Source organism: Pseudorca crassidens, chromosome 6 (genome assembly GCF_039906515.1).
Source record: "Pseudorca crassidens isolate mPseCra1 chromosome 6, mPseCra1.hap1, whole genome shotgun sequence".
NCBI lineage: Eukaryota > Metazoa > Chordata > Mammalia > Artiodactyla > Delphinidae > Pseudorca > Pseudorca crassidens.
In genome coordinates, this window is record NC_090301.1 from 67001000 (window position 1) to 67020362 (window position 19363).

General features: G+C 37.7%; 1 protein-coding gene across 8 annotated transcripts in view; it reads left to right on the top strand.

Moving 5' to 3' along the window:
• Positions 1–18159: 18159 nt before the first annotated feature.
• The window catches only part of GRB14 (growth factor receptor bound protein 14), a 127011-nt gene continuing 125807 nt past the window's right edge, over positions 18160–19363 (top strand). For 3 of the 8 annotated variants that reach the window (XM_067741711.1, XM_067741715.1, XM_067741718.1), the window contains exon 1: positions 18162–18535. In XM_067741711.1, coding sequence (XP_067597812.1) covers positions 18345–18535 — 191 coding nt within the window. In that variant the 5' untranslated portion in view covers positions 18162–18344. Of the gene's footprint in view, positions 18536–19363 lie in introns of all 8 variants that reach the window. The other 5 variants (XM_067741710.1, XM_067741712.1, XM_067741713.1 and 2 more) reach the window with 3 other exon arrangements.

Genomic DNA, 19363 nt, shown 5'->3' on the forward strand with positions numbered 1-19363 from the left:
GCAAAGCCATTTAGGCTGCACTGAGCTTAGTATGTTTTTGTCTGAGGAACAGAAGGCAGGCCAGTGTGATAGGAGCCTGGTGAAGGACACAGGAATGAAGCGGATGGGTCAGACCTGTAAGGCCATGGGGAAGAGTTGGGCTTTAGTTTAATTAAAGATCGGACCCCTCACTACTGTTTTACTGATGCTGGTAGTACCTGAACATATTCCACCTGCTCCTACGTTGTAGTTTCAGGTCCGTTTTCTCTCCTTTCTCTTGTCCTAGCTGCTGTTCCAAGGACTCCATCATCTTTCAAACAGAAAGACTTAATGTCTTTGACCGATTATTTGGAGAAAACACATACTCTGTGTTTTGCATGAGTCTTTCCTTACAAAGTATACTTGGTCCTCATGTGTGGTTATTCTGCAACAAATGGTGTACTAGTTATGGCACTAAAATCTGAATGTGAGAAGCTGCATTTCATCTCTTATGGTGTTGGTGCCAGGGCCAAATTATCCATGTGGCACAGTGCCTAAGGTCCACAATACTCTATTTAAAACATAAAAATGTTTCAATATATTTAAAAAATCAGAAGAAATAAATGAAATTTTACCTTAGAGAATACAAGTAATATTAATATATTTATTTTTATGCCAATGCAGACATAAAATATAATTTAAAATATTTTTATGTAAGAAGAGGCCCATGAAGGCAAAGTGTCTAGGGTCCAATGCAGTCCTTGTTGGTGCTTATATGATAATAAATACCAACGTACTGTTTAGTCTTCAATACAATTATTGTTTGCACAGAAAAACATTTTATTTTGTTCATTCTAGTTTAATCATTTAATAGACTCTAAACTCTTTGAATAGTAAACCCGTGACAGTGAAAAAATTTTGTGTATCCCATAGGTGTACATTTATTTATAATATATATATTATCTACTACTGTACTGTTATATTGTATGAAATATAACATATAGTTATAAGTATATAAATAGAAGATTTTAAAGTCTAGATTAAAGGTGAAATAATGTTTAAATAATTTTCAAGTTACTAATGATACATAAAATCTTTGCTCTTAAAGTTATTGATAATTATTTTTAGTGAAAACCATATAATTGAACATGCTGAAATTCTATGAAAGTTTTATTTTAACATTTAGTAATATGAAAGTCAAGTTAAAGGTTCAACTTTTTAAACTTGGTTTTAAAGGCTAATAAAACTGAAGAAGATACTTACAAAAAATGTTATATTCCAATGAAATGAGTACATCAAGGGAAATACTTAGGAAATCATGATACCCATTTTTCAATTCCATCTACCAATTACACAAACATTTTTTGAAATTCAGCAACTTGGTGTCTTCTTGAGTAAAAGCCACTTGTTTCTGACACCTAATCAGAAGTTGTTGCATTGTTACACTTTTAGCAAGATCCACTGAAATCTTCAGAAGATTGTTAAACAGATTGTAAAATTATTTTTTAAAATAAAGAGCAGTCATGAGAGTATTTATAGTTGGCATATTTACATCTGCTGTTAAAATGAAGCAAAATCATATATTTTCAAAAATACTTTCTCTATATCAATGAGTTTCAAAAACAATTACTAATCATTCATTGTTAAAACACCCAATGCGCTGGATGAAAACATGTCTTTTTTCAAAAAAATATCTACAAGGTAGCATTCTGGTGAGACCCACCTACCAGTGCAGAAAAGTGCAGCAACTTTGAAGCACTTATCTAATTTGTAAAAGAAAAATGTATGACTCAATTTTTATTTCAACCACCACTTCAAGTACTTCAACAAGATAACTAGTGAATGTCTTTGTAGTACACAATTTTGTGGTCACTGTCTTTCTCGTTACAAAGTATTTAAAGGTTGTAATACTTAAAATAATACATTTTCAAATTCACTTGGTGGGACAAGGAAATTGCAATACATGGCAAAATGCTGAAAGGGAACCCAGGAGTGGTGGAGCAGTGCTGGCTGTCACAGTGTGATTTCCATGTACCTTGCCCTCATTGTATGATCCATGACCTCCTGATACATACAGCAAGTGAGGTGCCAGTGTCAATATCTATATTAATGATTAGTACAGCTGAATTTCTTTTCTACTTTTTTTTAGGCAAGAAATAAATATATTTGATGTTTTCATCTTGCACTATAATGGATTATTTGTCTTTGAAGAACATTCTGTAAAATTGCCATTGGGTGTTTCTCATCTTTAAAAAATTTTTTATTCTAGTTGTCTTCTCCTAACATATTTACTATGATATCAGTTCCTTTTTGTAATTTTTGCCAATCAAAATGTTCTTTAAAAGTAATAACAAATAAATATAGAGATTACTGACACTTTCTAAACAGTCTGTGCATTTACTAGGATTCTTTTTGGGGTTTCTCATATCAGCTGAAATTAATAGTAGAGATTAATTGAAGAAAAAACTCCTTTCTCCGATTAAAAAGCAATTTTCCAAAGCCTCTGTTCATTATTCAGAAAGAAAAAGCTTACATCAGCAAAAAATATTCAGAAAGCTATGAAATATGCATATTCTTATTATGACTGAGCAAACACAGGGAATATAATCAATACTTTATAATAACTTTGTATGGTATATAATCTATAAAAATATAGAGTCACTATGTTGTACACATGAAACTAGTGTAATATTGTAAATCAAGTATACTTCAAAAAAAAAGACTGAGCAAACAAATTTTGATCTTGAGCAATAGTTATTTTTTCACATTTTGTCTGCTTTCTGTATGAGTATCACATACTTATACAATAGAAATATGCTGTGTGTTTATCAACCCCCCCAAAATCTAAATATAGAACAGTATTTCTGTGGCTTTAGCATTATTAAAGGTTAGAGAAGCAAATGTTACTTATGTTAAGTTGGAATTTTTAAAAAAGTAAAATGACATTATCTAACTTACCAAAGATTGGAAACCAGAGGGCAAACAGGGATTAGTATTTCAGAGACAAAATATTAGAAATAGAAAAGAGTACATTAATAGCTGGGATAAAGTCATTCAATTAATTGACTATTTTCAATTCAAAGCCGACTATAACATCAATTGCTAGTAATTCAATTCATATTTAAATCAAGTCGAAAACTTGGCTTAGAAGAATATTCCTAAATGTTTTAAGAATTTACCAGGAATCCTTTATCCATTAGTATTGCCTATTACTTTTATTCAAAATGGTGGTGGTGGGGAGGGAATGCCTGGGAAAATAAGCCAGTTTTGAAGTAGCATTGTAAAAAAAAAACTTTAAAAGTAAATGGCCGCAAAAAAAAATTCTGTTCAGCTCATCAAATTTGCCTTGGTCTAATCCATATTTACCAACTTACTTCCTCCTAGCTATTTCCATCATTTTCTATCATTAAACTAAGACAGTAGTTCTCAGTCTTGAAACTAGCAGAAATAACCTCCTGAGGGAAGTAATAACTACCTACCTCTTTGACCGCACCTTCTCTGTCTACTTTGAGGCTTCTTCTTCCTCCTTCTGTCCCCTAAATGTTCCTGCCTGAGGTTTGTTCAAGTTTTTACTTTTTGCTTTTCAGACCCTTGCCTCTGATAATCTCATTTACCCCATGATTTCAATTATTGCCTCCCGGCAGAAGAATCCCAAAAAGGCGACTCCAGCAGAAAATTTTCAAGCTATAGTCTCATATCCCAACTTCCTGCTGGTCATCTACATTTGGATATACTACAAGCAGTACAAACTTAATGTCTACAAAACTAAAAGCATGATCTTCCTACATCATCAATTTAACTCCTCTGTTTCTGTTAGTGCTTCATTCCCCTACCCATGTTGCCTTGAGACTCGAAGCTCTTTAAATTATTTGCCTTCTCCCGTACTGTTCCATCCTTACTATCATTACTTGCACTATTTTCAATAACATTTTAACTAGTCTCCTTACTTCTGAGGAACATGTCAACTTGAATCATCATTCTAATTGATGATTGTGTTTGTGTGTTTAATTGTGCTTCATATCTTCTTTAAAAACATGTGTTTGCTTCCTATTTACTTATAAAAGAATGTTCAAATTCCTCAGTCTGCCATTCAAGAATTTAATGATCTGTTCTACCTTTCTAGATTCATTGTCCATGATCATATAACTTACAGCTTATACACTTAAGCTGAACTTTATTGCTTAATATTTTCCCAATATAACATGCAATATCTTGCCCTTTCACCTTGGCTGATGTTGTGCTGCTGCACAACCTTCAAAACCTAGTTCAAATTAAATATTTTCCAAGATGCTTTACCTGATAACTCTAGCTAGCTGGGATCTCTGTTGATTTGTTCCTACAGGCACCATGATGCAATGGAAAGGGTATGGGCTTTGGAATTCTCTACATCTAAGTTCCAAAGTCATTCTGTTAGCTTTGTGACAACAGGAAAGTCATCTAACTAAGTCTTGGTTTTAACATATATATAAAATGAGAATAATACAACTTAGCAAGAAGTTCAAAAGAAATCCTGTGTGGTATGATTGATGTCACCAGAAGGAGTCCAGTTGAGTAGCTGGCTACCAGTAAGTCTAAGAAGGTAAAATTTTTCTTCATTAAGATATATCAAATACTTGGGATTTTCCTGGTGGCTCCGTGGTTAAGAATCCGCCTGCCAATGCAGGGGAACGGGTTCGAGCCCTGGTCCGGGAAGATCCCACATGCCGCGGAGCAACTAATTCCGTGCACCACAACTACTGAGCCTGCGCTCTAGAGCCCCCGAGCCACAACTACTGAAGCCCGTGCGCCTAGAGCCCGTGCTCTGCGACAAGAGAAGCCTGCGCACCGCAACGAAGAGTAGCCCCCACTCGCGGCAACTAGAGAAAGCCCACGTGCAGCAACAAAGACCCAACACAGCCAAAAATAAATACATAAATTAATTAATTAATATATGTATAAAAGATATATCAAATACCAACTAAGAACTAGGCACTTTAAAATAAAGGGTGATGATGAAGATAAACACAGTCTCTGCCTTCACAGAGCTAATAGTCTGAATTCACCTCAGCCCAGAGTCTAGTCCTCTACTTTTCAGACTCAGAAATGACCTGGAATTGATTAGATTAATGCATATGATACTTGCTTAACACTGATATGTGAAACCAGAATAAACAATTTCTTATTTATACTGAATATGTAACTGTCAAACAAACTGACCCCTCAACGTGGTCTAACCAGTTAGCTATGGAATCAGAATGAGAAGGGGAAAAGATTCAAATATTTCATGGACTTGGGTTCTGATGGCCAGATGGGCCAATCTCTAAAACAGGAAGATGGACTTTCTTTCTTAATACATGTGTATTAAGAGATGACACCTGGCATATCAAGTCCAAGAGAGGCTACAAAACAATACACCTCTCCTACCTTCCTCATTTCCTAAAGAATTTGCAGAAAAGGTTCCCAAATATTCCTATGGATCTTAAAGGTAGGGATGAAAATGCTCACCATAGATCTCTGCAAAAAGTATTATCTTATGGTGAAGCTGGGGGTTATGCTGACAGAAGTGGATAGAACTCTGAACTAAATTCTGAGCAGAACTTATGAATGTGAGGACAAGGCAAAGAGAAATCACTGGATAAAAAAGGATGAACTCAACTGAGTATCTGCCATTAGGCAAAATAGCAGCTCAGGGTCAAAGATTAGATTTCAATCTCAAGCCAAAAAAAAGTCGTTATTGTACTCCTATAAAATTATGTGTTATCTCAATTTCTTGAAGGCTGATACAAGGCCTGGTTTGGCTTTCTATTAGAACACCATACCCAACAGATAATATGCTCTGCATCAATACTTAAGAAAGGAATGAATGACCCATCTTATCCTTAAACAAAGGGCATACATATAATCTAGGCATCATCTGCACATTGGGTAAACCCGCTCATGAGAGAGATCTTTGGTGATTGGAAGAGGACATTGAAGTAGGCTTTAGATGGCATGAGACTTAAGTAGTACTAGGTTGGCACCAGAAGGGAGGTTGAAATCTTATCTCTAGCTTCCCTGTATCCCTCTGATATTTGAGTGTCCGTTAAAAGAGAGATCCCCAAGACATATTGGCTGGGCATGATAAAATGGAAAATATAGAGTTAAAACAGCCTTAACAAAAAAACATTTTTCTGAGGTTTGTCTATACCCATTCTGCAGGACTTTTAGCCCCTCACCAAACTGTGGAGTGCATAGTAATCATAATAAACTGTTAATTATTATTATTTATCTATCTACCCATCACCAGGTTCATTCCAAAAACTATTGGTATTTGAGGTGGCTAGCACACACACAGCAAGATAACAATAAATATAACAGCAATAACCAAAATATACAGAAGGAAGTCAAAGTCAATGCTGAACATAAGGAAAGGAAAATAAGCTACAACCATGGGTAGTGCTCATACAGAGAATGCAGGCTTTGGGATCTGTATACCTGCTATAAATGGACTATAATAGTGACACTGAGCTTTCTTACACAAGCATTTGAATGTCACAGGTATATTCTGATTTTCTTGGAAAAATCCAAGTTCTCTAGAACATGAGCAAAAAGAATCTTTAGGGAAAGAAGAGTATATTAGCCTTTCTTCAGGGTATACTGTCAGATTTCATTAGGTCTAAACCCACAGTGCACTGCTGGTTTAAAAACCACTACGTGAGATTTCAATTCCTGTAAAATGCTCCTTAAGTGAATTTTCATTTCTACTTTATCTTGCCACTATCTCAATCTTTTTGCCCTTTCTTCCTTCTTTCCCTCCTTCCCTTCTCCCTCCCTCCTTCCCTCCCTCCCTCCCTCCTTCCTTCCCCCCTTTAAAAATCTAATCTTGGTATTCGCTTAAGACATTCATTCAGAGGCTAGTCTTTCACTTTGCTGGCATTGCTATTTAAATAAGAGATACCTAATTTGTTTATATTTTTTAAAAAATTAATGACAAGGGAACTATACTGAGCCACTGAAAGTAATAAAAATCGAAATATAAAATACTTTATACGTTCATAGAAAAAGTTGGCAGAATCTCTGTGAGCCATCTGGAGCTCAGGAGTTTGAGAGCATGCATATTTTTGATCTAATGAAGGCAGGCACGCACAGGTGTGCTGGTAGGCACTCACTAAACGTCATGCTTCCAGGACTGGAAAAAAAAGTATGCTCCCTGGAGTATTGTTGTGGTTTTCTTTTCCACTTAAAAAAATGATATTGTGGGACTTCCCTTGTGGTGCAGTGGTTAAGACTCCACGCTCCCAATGCAGGGGGCCTGGGTTCGATTCCTGGTCAGGGAACTAGATCCCACATGCATGCAGCAACTAACAGTTTGCATGCCACAACTAAGGAGCTCATGTGCTGCAACTAAGGAGCTGGCTTGCTGCAACTAAGACCCAGCTCAACCAAATAAATAATAAAATAAATAAAAATTAAAAAAAATGATACTGTATGGAATGTAGCACATAAAAGTGTCAGACTGGTAGTTCTGCAGCCCCAAATTTCTTTCTGCAAAGCAAGAGCAACACAGGCAGGAATATTACAAATTTGCTGAAACATTTTTAGTAATGGGACTTAAATGGAGCATTATAGGAACTTATAAGCATGCCAAAAATTTTACATGAATCAGGTTGAGCATTTGAAGGCTCTGGTAAGAGATAAATGAATACATTAATAAGAAGTGAAGGTAGCTTTGCATATTAAGTCAATTATTGCTCCTAGAAGTTTCATTTTTAATTAGGCACAAAGATTATTCAAAATGGCCATTCATGGCAAAGGGCCACTTAACAGAAGATAATGGGATCTCCAGTAGACTGTGCTCCTGTAAAATAGGTTCCTGCACTGGCTGGCCATGGTGCCACCCTCGTATCTTAGAAGAACTTAAATTGTTACTATTATTCTCCTGTGCTTTATATTACTCAGGGGTAGACTTTTTCTTCTAAAAGCCACTGAAAAAAGTGTATGGCTCCTAGATCAGAGGGAAGATGCTTAAGCTTTTCCCACAATTACTAATTGCTTTGCTAGCACAGCTAGCTGTAAGCAGTTGGGGCGGCGGGGAGAGGGGCTACAAAAGTCCTATTTTAAAGGAATAAAATATAGAATAGGCTAAGATTTGATGATGAAACTTCATTTGTCAGTTCTAGAGGATAGTTGAAAGGCTGAGCAATTTTTTTATACTCTTGTGAGAGCTATGACAATAGAGCACTATTAAGGTAGAGAAAGGAATACTGGTTAACACCCCTTGATTTGGGATGGGTCACCAAAAGGATGAACTCTAGCAGTAATGGTGAATCAGAAGTAGTAAGTCTTTAGAGGACCTAGAGCTCAGTTTTGAATCATCAGCAGATGAGATAATTCCAGAGTACTAGTGCTTCCTGGAAGCAGGCGGAAGCAATTACAATCTTTTCAAAAGGAAGCTAGCATCGTCCTAGGCCTCCAATTATTTCTAAAAGTTATTTTGCAAATCAATGTCAGGTAAACAAAAATAAATAAATAACCAGGAGTTTAAAGAGACAATAAGACATGAATCAAATATAACAAGAATAGCAGATAATAGACACATGGGGGGTTCAAAGATTGGCATTATCAGACACATCTTCTAAATAACACTTATTACTTTCAAGGAGATAAGAAACAAGACTGCGAGTTTTAACAGGTATTTAGATACTAAAAATAGGATAATTTTACATGAATTTATGTATGAATGAATGGATCTATTAATGTCTTGGACACAGCTAAAGAAAGATATGTCAGGAAAAAAATGTCTAGGATAAAGTATGAAAAAAAATTTGGTAACACATGAGAAACAGTAAAAGACAAGGAAGGCACAGTGGTAAGGTCTAAGATATATGTAATTAGAATCCCAGAAAGGGAGAAAAGAGAGAAAGGGGAAAGAGCACTATTTGAAGAGATAATGGCTAAAAACATTTCCAAATTGACAAAAAATGTTATGTCACAGATTCAAGAGCACTTACAGACTGCAAGAATAATAAGTAAAAAGAAATCCTCACCTAGGTACAACACAAAACAATTGCTGAAAATCAAAGTAAAAGGAAACCTTAGAGTAAGGGGAGGTAAATAGGACTCAAATTACTTTCAAAATAAATGACAATTAGACTGAGTTGATTTCTCAATATAAACAAGTAAGCCAGAGCAATGGAAGAATATATTCAAAGTGTTGAAAGAAAGTAGTGCCAACCAAGAATTCTATAGGTAGCAAAAGATCCTTTAAATATGAAGCTGAGCAGAAAAGAACATTTAACAAAATCCTATATGTCTTCATAATAAAAACACTCAAAACTAAGAATAGTAGTTAACTTTTTCAACTTGATAAAAGTCAAGTCTATGAAAACACACAGCTAACACCATACTTAATGCTGAAAGATTGAATTTTCCCCCCTATGATAAGAATCAAGACAAGGATATCTGTTCTCACTACTTCTATTCAACATTGAACTGGAGGTTCTAGTCAGGCAGTTAGACAAAAAGAAAAAAAAGAATAAAAAAAGAAAAACAAAATAAAAGGTATCCAGACTGGAAACGAAGAACTAAAATAGTCTCTATTTGCAAATGACCTGATCTTGTGTGTGAAAAATTCTAAGAAATCACACACACACACAAAAAAACACCTAAAAACCTATTAGAACTAATAAGTGAGTTTGGCAAGGTTGCAGGATACAGGATCAATATACAAAAATCAATCTGATTTATATAAAGTAGAAATGAATAATCCAAAAAATGAAATTAAGAAAACAATTCCATTTACATTAGCATAAAAAGATAAAGTACTTAGTAATACATTTTTAAAAAGTAGTACAACATTTATAATCCGAAAACTAGAAAACGTTGTTGAAAGAAGCCAGAGAAGACCTAAATAAATGAATAGATGTATCTCCAAAGAAGATATACAAATGGCCAATAGGCACATAAAAGATGTTCAACATTGTTAGCCATTTGGGAAATGCAAATCAAAACCATAACGAGAAACCACTTGGCACCTACTGGAATGGCTATATTCAAAAGAGAGACAATAAGTGTTAGTCAAAATGTGGAGAAATCAGAACTCTTTTATATTGCTGGTTGGAAAACAAAGTGATGCAGACACCTTGGAAGATATTCTGGAAGTTCCTTAAATGATTAAACATAGAGCTACCATATAGCTCTGCAATTCCAAATAGAAGTGAAAACATATGTCTGCACAAAACCTTGTATGCAAATGTTCGTTGTGGCACTATACACAATAGCCAAAAAGTGGAAAAAATCCAAATACCCATCAAATGATGAATGGATAAACAAAATGTATACACATACGATAGACCATTTTTCCTCAGTAAAAAAGGAATGAAGTACTTACACGTGCTACAACATGTATGAACCTTGAAAACTTATGCTAGGTGAATGAAGCTCTCACCAGGGAGCATCCAACTATGTTGAGATATAGTTCACATAACATATAATTCACCACTTAAAATGCACAATCCAATAGCTATTAATTTATGCACAGATTTGTACAACCAACATTACAATTAATTTCAGAACATTTTCATTGCCCCCAAAAGAAACCCAAACCCGTTAGCAATCACTCTCCATTTTACCCCAACCCATGCAGCCCTAGGTAACCAATAATCTACTTTCTGTCTCTACAGATTTGCTTATTCTGGACATTTCATACAAAAGTGCTCTAATATCCTTGCGTTATCTGGAAAGATGGTAAAATTAAGTAAATATAATTTGATAAGTCAAGAATATATGCTGTGATCACTGATATAATCACGAAAACTGGGACTGTGCATCAGTCCCAAGTTAATAATGAAGGAAACATATGGCACATTCAAGCTGGGTAATTTCAAGAGAGCTTAATAAAGGAGCTCTTTATAAAGATGTGACCAAGTTTAAACAAAACAAAATAAAATATAACAAAAGGAGATAGTGCAGAACTCCACTGTGTCAAGAATTGTCTGAGATTTTGCTCAGCTTGCAAGCTGACAAATTATCCTGCTGTAGTTTCAAGGATGCTGGCAAAAGACACAAAACTCCTGGGTCAGAGACAAAGGAGAGTTTGTCATTCACAGTAATAGTAGTAGCCAGAGTATCAGCATTTGTGCCGTTCTCTGAGCCTGAAATTCCCATAGGGTTACATAAAGAGGTCAGGTAACACTTACACATGTAGTAGATTGCATTGCAGGAGAGGAACCATGCCATCTGACAGGGAAAAAAGAGAATAAATATCCCAACTTCATATTCTTCCCACTTTTCAATCTCTTACTGGTGTCTTCCATTGAACAAGGCCAACCAGAAATCAGAAAGCAAGGAAGCTCTTTGATGTCATCCCTAAAGTTGACATTCCTGGGTCCCAGGGCAAGGTGGAAAAGGATGGAAAATGAATGAGCCAGATGGGACAAATGAATAAGCAGAGGGGAAAACACGAAATAATACAAAATAATCCAAGAGAAGATAAGAAAGAAGGGGAAAAGGAAGACAGAAATGGTTAGATAAGAAGATAGCACTTCTTGGGATAGAGATTTAACCCAAAATGTTCTTCAATTGAAAGCAATGATCATCTACTTGGATAAAAACCAAATGACCAAAGAGACTTAATCATATGTCATTTACAAAAGACACTTCTAAAAATGGAGATAAAAAAAATGTTGACACAAAGTATGGACAAAAGATGTACCATAAAACATCAGCCAAACTGTATTAATATCGGACAAAAACGTGAAGGCAGAAAAGTTACTAGAGATAAAGGTGAACACCTCAAAATGCTCACTGCTTCAGTCTACCAAGAAGACCTACTAATTCTAAATTTGTAAAATAATATACTAAAATTAACTTCTAAAAATATAGCTTTAACCCCTATAAAGCAAAATAGAGTGTATACAGTAAAAAAAAAAAACCAAAATCATACTGGGGGATTTTAATATAACATCTCTCAGAATATGGTAGAATAAACAAATAAAAAATCATTATGAATACAGAGAATTTAAACAACATGGTTTTGACACATTTGACCTAATTGACATATTTTATATATATATGTAAAACAATAAATCCAACAACCACAGAAAATACCTTCATTTCAAGCACACACATACTATTATAAATGTTGATCATATGCTGGGCCAAAAAGCAAGTTTCAACAAATTTCAAAGGACTGAAATCATATATATTCTGTGACAACAAGGAAATTAAACTATATATTAAAAAAAGAGGGCTTCCCTGGTGGCGCAGTGGTTGAGAGTCCGCCTGCCAGGGGACGCGGGTTCGTGCCCCGGTCCGGGAGGATTCCACATGCCGCGGAGCGGCTGGGCCCATGAGCCATGGCCGCTGAGCCTGTGCATCCGGAGCCTGTGCTCCGCAACGGGAGAGACCACAACAGTGAGAGGCCCGCGTACCGCAAAAAAAAAAAAAAAAGAACAAAACAAAAAGACAGCTAGAAAAACTCTATCATAATGGAAAACACATTGAACTGAATAATAATCAAAATACAGCTCATTAAAGCTTGAGAGATACAGCTATGGTCATACCTGAGAGGAAATACATGTCTTTAAATGTGAATATTAGAAAATATGAAAAGCTAAATATCAATGAGCTATAAGCATCCACATGAAAAATTTAGGGAAAGAAAAAGAATAGCAAATAAACCCAAAGAAAGTGCAAGGAGGGAAATAGAAAAGATAAGAATAGACATAAACAAGACCAAACACAAACAGACAATAAGGTCATTCCTGAAAAGCTTTAAAATTCATGGTGAATATAATCAAGAAAAAAAAGAGAAGGCACAAATATCCAATGTTAGGAATAAGGAACAGGCCAACACAATAAATTCTTTAGGTATTAAAAAGTTAAGAAGAAAATATGAATAATTTTCTGCTAAAACATTTGAAAATTTAGATGAAAGAGATGAATTCCTATAAAATGCTACTTGTCAAATCGACACTAGAAGAAATAAGAATATTAGAGTAGTCCTATAACTATTAAAAATATTAAGTCATTTATTAAAAACTTTCCCGCAAAGAAAACCACGGTGCCAAATTACTTTATAAGTAAATTGTATTAACTATTAAGGAACAAAGAACACCAATGTTATATATACATTCTTTAAGGAAAGATAAAAAGAGGGACACTCCTCATTTATAATAAGGCTATCATAACCTTATACCAACCTCATAAGAATATTATGAGAAAGAAAAATTACAGGCCAATCTCATCCATGAACATAGATGCAAAAATTATAAACAATTAACAGCAAACATAAAAAAATGTAAGAAAGAATGAGTAGGGTTTATTCTATGAATGCAAGTTTAGTTTACCATTAAAAAAATCAACATAACTCATTACTTCAATAGAATGAAGGAGAAAAACCATATAATCAACTCAGTAGTTGCAGAAATGCTGTTTAATAATATTCAATATCCACTCATGATAAAAATTCTTAGCAAACAAGGAATATGAGGGAACCCTCCTTCCTTATGATAAGGGTATGACAATATTATATTTAGTATCTATCCATTTGAGATGGGGAATAAGACTGGAATCTGTGCTACCAACATTCATATTCAACATTGTTCTCAAATTCCTAAGCAGTGTAGTAAAACTAAAAAAAAGACATAAAAGATAAAAATTAGGATGATGATTAAAACTGTCATAATTCACAGATAATATGGTCATGTACATTGAAAACCTAAGAATGTTTTCAGTAAAATTACTAGAATTAATGTGTGAAAGTAATTATGTGGTAAAAAAAGATCAATACACAGAAATCAGTTGTTTTTCTCATCAACAACAAATGATAGAAAATCAAATTTTAAAAAGGTGTCCAAAATAGTGTAAAAATATCAGATATCTAAGAACATGTTTAACAATATATGTGTAAGGTATCTATGAAAAAAACCATGAAGCATCATTGCAACAAATTAAAGATATAATCAAGTGAAAAGACATAGCAATTTCATGGATTGTGCCTTTTTAAAAATATTACTTCTCCCCAGACTGATTTATAGATTTAATATAATCCAGTCAAAATCCCTGCAGGTCTTTGCAGAACTTGTGAATCTAATTCTAAAATTAATAGACTGAAGAAGAATAAAATGAAAAGTCTTGTTTTACTGAATATTAAGACCTTTTATAAATCATAGTAATCAAGGCAATGTGATGTTGGCATAAATATTGATAAATAAACCAAAGGAATAGAAGAAAGAGCCCAGAAAAGACACATGGATAGATGAACAATTGAATTAGACAAAAGAGGCACTGTAAAGTTGTGAGGAAAGAATAATCCTTTCAATGAATGAGCCTGTGACAATTACCTATTTATGGGGACAAAAATAAAACAACCTCTATATTTTCACACTTTCATACTATTAGAAAAAAAAATCAGGTGGATCACAGATTTAAATGTGAAAAGCAAAACGATAAATTACTGCAATATATAGGGAAAATTTCTAAGCAGTATACAAAAATATCATCATAAAAAGATAAATTTGGCTATATTATATTAAGAACTTCTGTTTATCAAAAGATACCATTAAGAGGTCTAAGATGTAAGACATAGAATGGGAGAATAGATTTACAAGACATAACTAAAAAATAGCTGGTAACTTGAATATAAAACAAATAAGAAAAAAGACAGACAACTCATCATAAAATGGGCAGGAGAATTGGTACTTAGCAAAAGAGAATGTCCAAATGGCAAATAATCACGTGAAAAAGTGCTCAACCTCATGAGTCATCAAGAAAAGTCAAATTCCACCATGAGGTATCTCTGTACGTGCACCAGAATATCTCTTGTAAAAATTCTAATAATATTCCAATTGTCAAGGATGTGAAGAACTGGGGAAAGGTATGCATTGCTGGTGGTCGTGAAAATTGGTACAATTAATCTGAGAAACAGGCAGAATCTACAGGAGATGAGCATAGACACACCATGACCTCACAATGCCAACTCCTGCATACATGCCATGCAGAAATGCATGCATATGTGCACCAAGAGAAGGGTGAAAATGTTCACTGCAACAATACTAATAACAGTCCAAATCTGGAAATAGCTCAGATGTTTATCAGTAGTAGAATGGATACATGAATTGTGGTATTTACGTACAATAGGAGAGTTAGAAAAACTACAGATACTTGTAAAAACATGGAAAAATATGGTAAATAACGTGTAAAGGGAACCAAGTCAAGCACGAAAGGATCATACTGCATGAATCCATTTAAAGTTCCAAACCAGACAACCTACTCTATTATGAGTACGGATGGGTTAAACTATGAGTTCATTACTCTGAAAATCTGGATTGGAGGGCGGGACTTTTGGAGGACTGACAATAATGCATTTCATGATCTGACATCGGTGTTTGCCTTGTGATAATTCATCACACAATTTTGTTTGTGAACTTCTTTTCTGTACATGTGTTATCTTTCCCAGTATAAAGGGTTAAGCCATTTGATTTGATGAGAAAGGGAGAGAATAAAGCAAGGAGGGGTCTTAGGGGTAGGAAGGCCCTACCTTATGTTATGTCTTGTAAATCTGTTCTCCCATTCTATGCCTTACATCTTAGATCTCTTAATGGTATCTTTTGATAAACAGAAGTTCTTAATATAATATAGCCAAATTTATCTTTTTATGATGATATTTTTGTATCAAACTGCTTCCTTTGCCATTTTACAGGCTCAAATCAAAAGGGACAAGGGCCACTTGGGGAGGACTCGCTCTTTGGTGCCAAGATATCTGCCTTATTGTTTCAGATATCTTCGTTATGGGAAGGAAAATCTCTTTTTAACTTCCTTTTGACAGAAAAAGGCCTCTGTATTCTCTTAGGCTGTACTAGGTCTGGTAGTATTCTGCACCTTTTATATTGCATAATTCTTTATTTAGAATCATTTTTTTGTAAACCTCCTGGATACAAAAGCTAGTTTTTTTGTTGGCTTGCTTCAAAAATGTGAATGAGGGAATTCTATCATTCTTGGTATAGATCTTCACTTCAAGGTGTCTGGGAGTAAACTCAATATTAACGTCAATCTACAAGACAAAATTATTTAGGTTCTCATTCTTCAGAGATTTGTTCTTTTTCTTTTTGTCCCCAGTTACCACAGGTATAACAATTTTTACCCATGGAAGTTATGCAAGTGGATCCATGCAAGTGGATACTCCCTGGATTTCCACTAAATGAGAAAATGCCCAGAGAGGGGAGACACAAATGAGATTTCATTCTAACCAATGAATACTCTTTCTCGAGGTTAAAAATTTATGCTGGGAAGTGGAATACTACTGGGCAATAGTATTTCCAGTGATTCCAAAGATACAGTTTCCACCTACCCTTTTCTCTGGCAAAAAAGACTGTCTGCTCTCTCTCTCTCTCTGTGTGTGTGTGTGTGTGTGTGTGTATGAGAGACAGAAGGAGAAAGAGTTGTTGAGAAGAGAGGGCATAAACACCAGCCACTTATTCACTTTCCTGTTAGAATGCTCAAACTATATCATTTTTAGAAAGGAGCAATGGTTGCCTGCAGGACTTTTGGATGAAAATAGGAATGATTGATGATGATCATGACGATGAAAGTATACTTCTTTATGTCTTTAGCTCAAGTTATCTGCAAATACATGACTCTTTTTTATTTTGCTGGAATGACCTCAACATATCTGTATGCTTTTACATTAAACTCTCTTAAAACCCACATACGGAATCCAGACCATACTTCAGGGAATGGGATGGGAATGAGGGCTTTGCCTGGCACACAGCATCAATATGTTAGCTATAATGATTAGTAGTACTGATTTTATCCCTCAGGGGAACTACTGGGCTTAGCCATTGCATTGTATAAAGTGTCCTGCAGACCACACCCAATGTGTGACCCAGGCCAGTACTGCTCTTTATTGGGTCTTAATTTTGACATCAGAAAAATGAAGAACTTGGATTCTGTAAGCTCTTTGACTCAAAGATTTCCTGCCTCAGTGGAGTACTCCAGGTTTCTCACAGGCTGGGGGTGAGGAAATCCTGGGTGTCAGCAGTGGTTGGTGCCAAGGTGTGTGTGTGTGTGTGTGTGTGTGTGTGTGTGAACACACAGATATGGAGGAGGGGATTTTGCCAGTTTCTTCAGGAGGCAGTGTTTGCCTTTCCCTGGGCAGAGGTTGTGAAGGTTAAGAAAACCTGGTGTAACAGATGCCAGGGACAGAATGTTAACCTAATTTGGTCAAAGAACAAAGAGTGTGTGAAACACGTGAAAATCCCAAATAGTGCAGTGGTATGGGGGCAATTCCAGAAGAGCAGAAACAGAATTACTACCCAAGAATTCAGAGTAGGGTTGCCTTACCTCAGAGGGTGAGCCTAATGTAATTACCACTTCAAACAGTCTGGATGGTGAGGATGGAATCTTCTGGGTTGGAAGCCTGACTGCACTATTGCTAGCCCTATGTTGTACCAGGTACTCCATGACACTGAGCCCCAATTTCCTTGACTGTAAAATGGGGTAAACATCTAATTTATAAGGCTGTTGTGAGGTGGAGCAGTACTAGGCAGAGTGGGGACTCAGCAAATGAGAGCTACTCTTATCAGAAGGAAATTAATAATTTTTCTAATTCCCAAGATAACGTCAGGTTTACTCATACCTTACTAAGAATCCTCAAACATCTCAGTAGTTTTCTACACTGATTGTACTCCCTGGTCCCCGTCCACCCCTTCCCCACGCCCGTGTGTTTAGCTGCGGAGTGGAAGGAAGAAGAGGCACGTGGGGGTAAAGACTGGGACAAACCTGGCCCCCTGGTCCCCTGGCCTCCAGGCACGGTGGGGCCTGTCATGGCGGCCCGGCGACAGCTTAGGTGATCTCACACAGCAGAGCAGGAAGAATGAAAGAGTCTGGGGGTCAGGGCTGCCCAGACCCCTGCCCCGCCCGCGGTCGGCCAGGCCGGCCCTGCGCGAGCGCCGGCTCACACGGGTCCCACCTCCCGCGGCGCGGGCCCGCCCCGACCTCGGGCTCAGCCTCGCGCTCGGGCACCCACCTGGGGAGGCGGCGGCCCGGACCTCGGGCGCCGGTAGCCAGGGCCCCGCGCGGGTGGCGCGGGCTCCGAGCCAGCGCCCCCCAGCGCCCCAGACCCCGAGCGGGGCCCGCCCGGGGCCCTCCCCGCCCCCACTGCGCCTCGCCCCGCCGCCCGCGGCCCCCACCCACCGGCCGCTCCTCCCCTCTCCCCACCCTCCTCCTCCGCCCCCTCCCCTCCCCCGCCGCCTCGCCTACCGCCCGGCCGAGCGTCTGAGCTGCCCCGGCCCGGAGCGCAGGCGGCGAGGCCACCGCACCTGCAGCGTGCTCGGGCTGCCGAGCCGGCACCTCGCCTCCCGCCGCCCGACCTCCTTCTCCCCACGCGCCGGGTCTCCCATGACGCCCGAGCTTCCCGGCCGGCGACAATGACCACTTCCCTGCAAGATGGGCAGAGCGCCGCGGGTCGGGCGGCTGCCCGGGACTCGCCGCTGGCCGCCCAGGTGTGCGGCGCTGCCCAGGGGAGGGGCGACGCCCGCGACCTGGTGCCGGCACCCTGGCTGCACGCGCGGGCGCTCCTGCCCCCTCCGGACGGGACCCGCGGCTGTGCTGCAGACAGGTAGGCAGCCCTCGGAGGGCGCGGGGGAGTGTCCTGGGTTGGCAGCCGGCGAAGGGGTGAGGAGGCGGTCCTAGGGGGCGAGCCATGTGCCCAGAGCGGGGCCAAGTTTGTGAAACTCTCTGAAGACAATTGCCTTTGAGCTGGCTCCTACCGGATCAGCAGGACATTGCGATCTCTCGGCGCCTTATAAATAGCATCACCGTTTCATTGAGAGCTTCGGATCTCTCTCGCCTCTGCCCGTCGGTGTGAACTAGGAGGCCGAGCCCCAGGCTGGCCAGCCCCCTTCCTTCTTGCTTCGTGGTCCTGCATTAAAAAAAAAATCCTTTTCTTTCATATATTTAAAAAATCATAGAATAAATGAGTTCACCTCCCACATAGAGTCTTACAGCGACCCTGGAGAGGCAAAGCACGGATTGACATTTGAGCAGTCTCGCTGTTCAGCAGGAAAGAATAGAGGCTTTAAAAGGTTTCCCAGTCTCCATAGCATTCAGCACTAAGTGCCTGTAGAGTTCACAATTTCGCACATACTTCAGGAAAGAAAAAGGATGCAACAATACAAAAATCTGTAGTCCTTTATATTCATACATTTAAGTGGTGCTTTTTTTTTTTCTTCTTCAGATTTTCAAAGTGCTTCAACTTCACTGAAGTTAAAATTACTCCGCAGTGGACTAGAGTACATTAACACTAGCAAGTTCTATTCACTTAACCTTCACAAAAACACTGCCTTGCAGTTTAGTATCTATAAGCACTTGAAAAATCAACAGACTGTGTGTGGGCAACATTGTGAATGAAATTTGAAGTGCAATGAACCACCGCTATAATTAATAA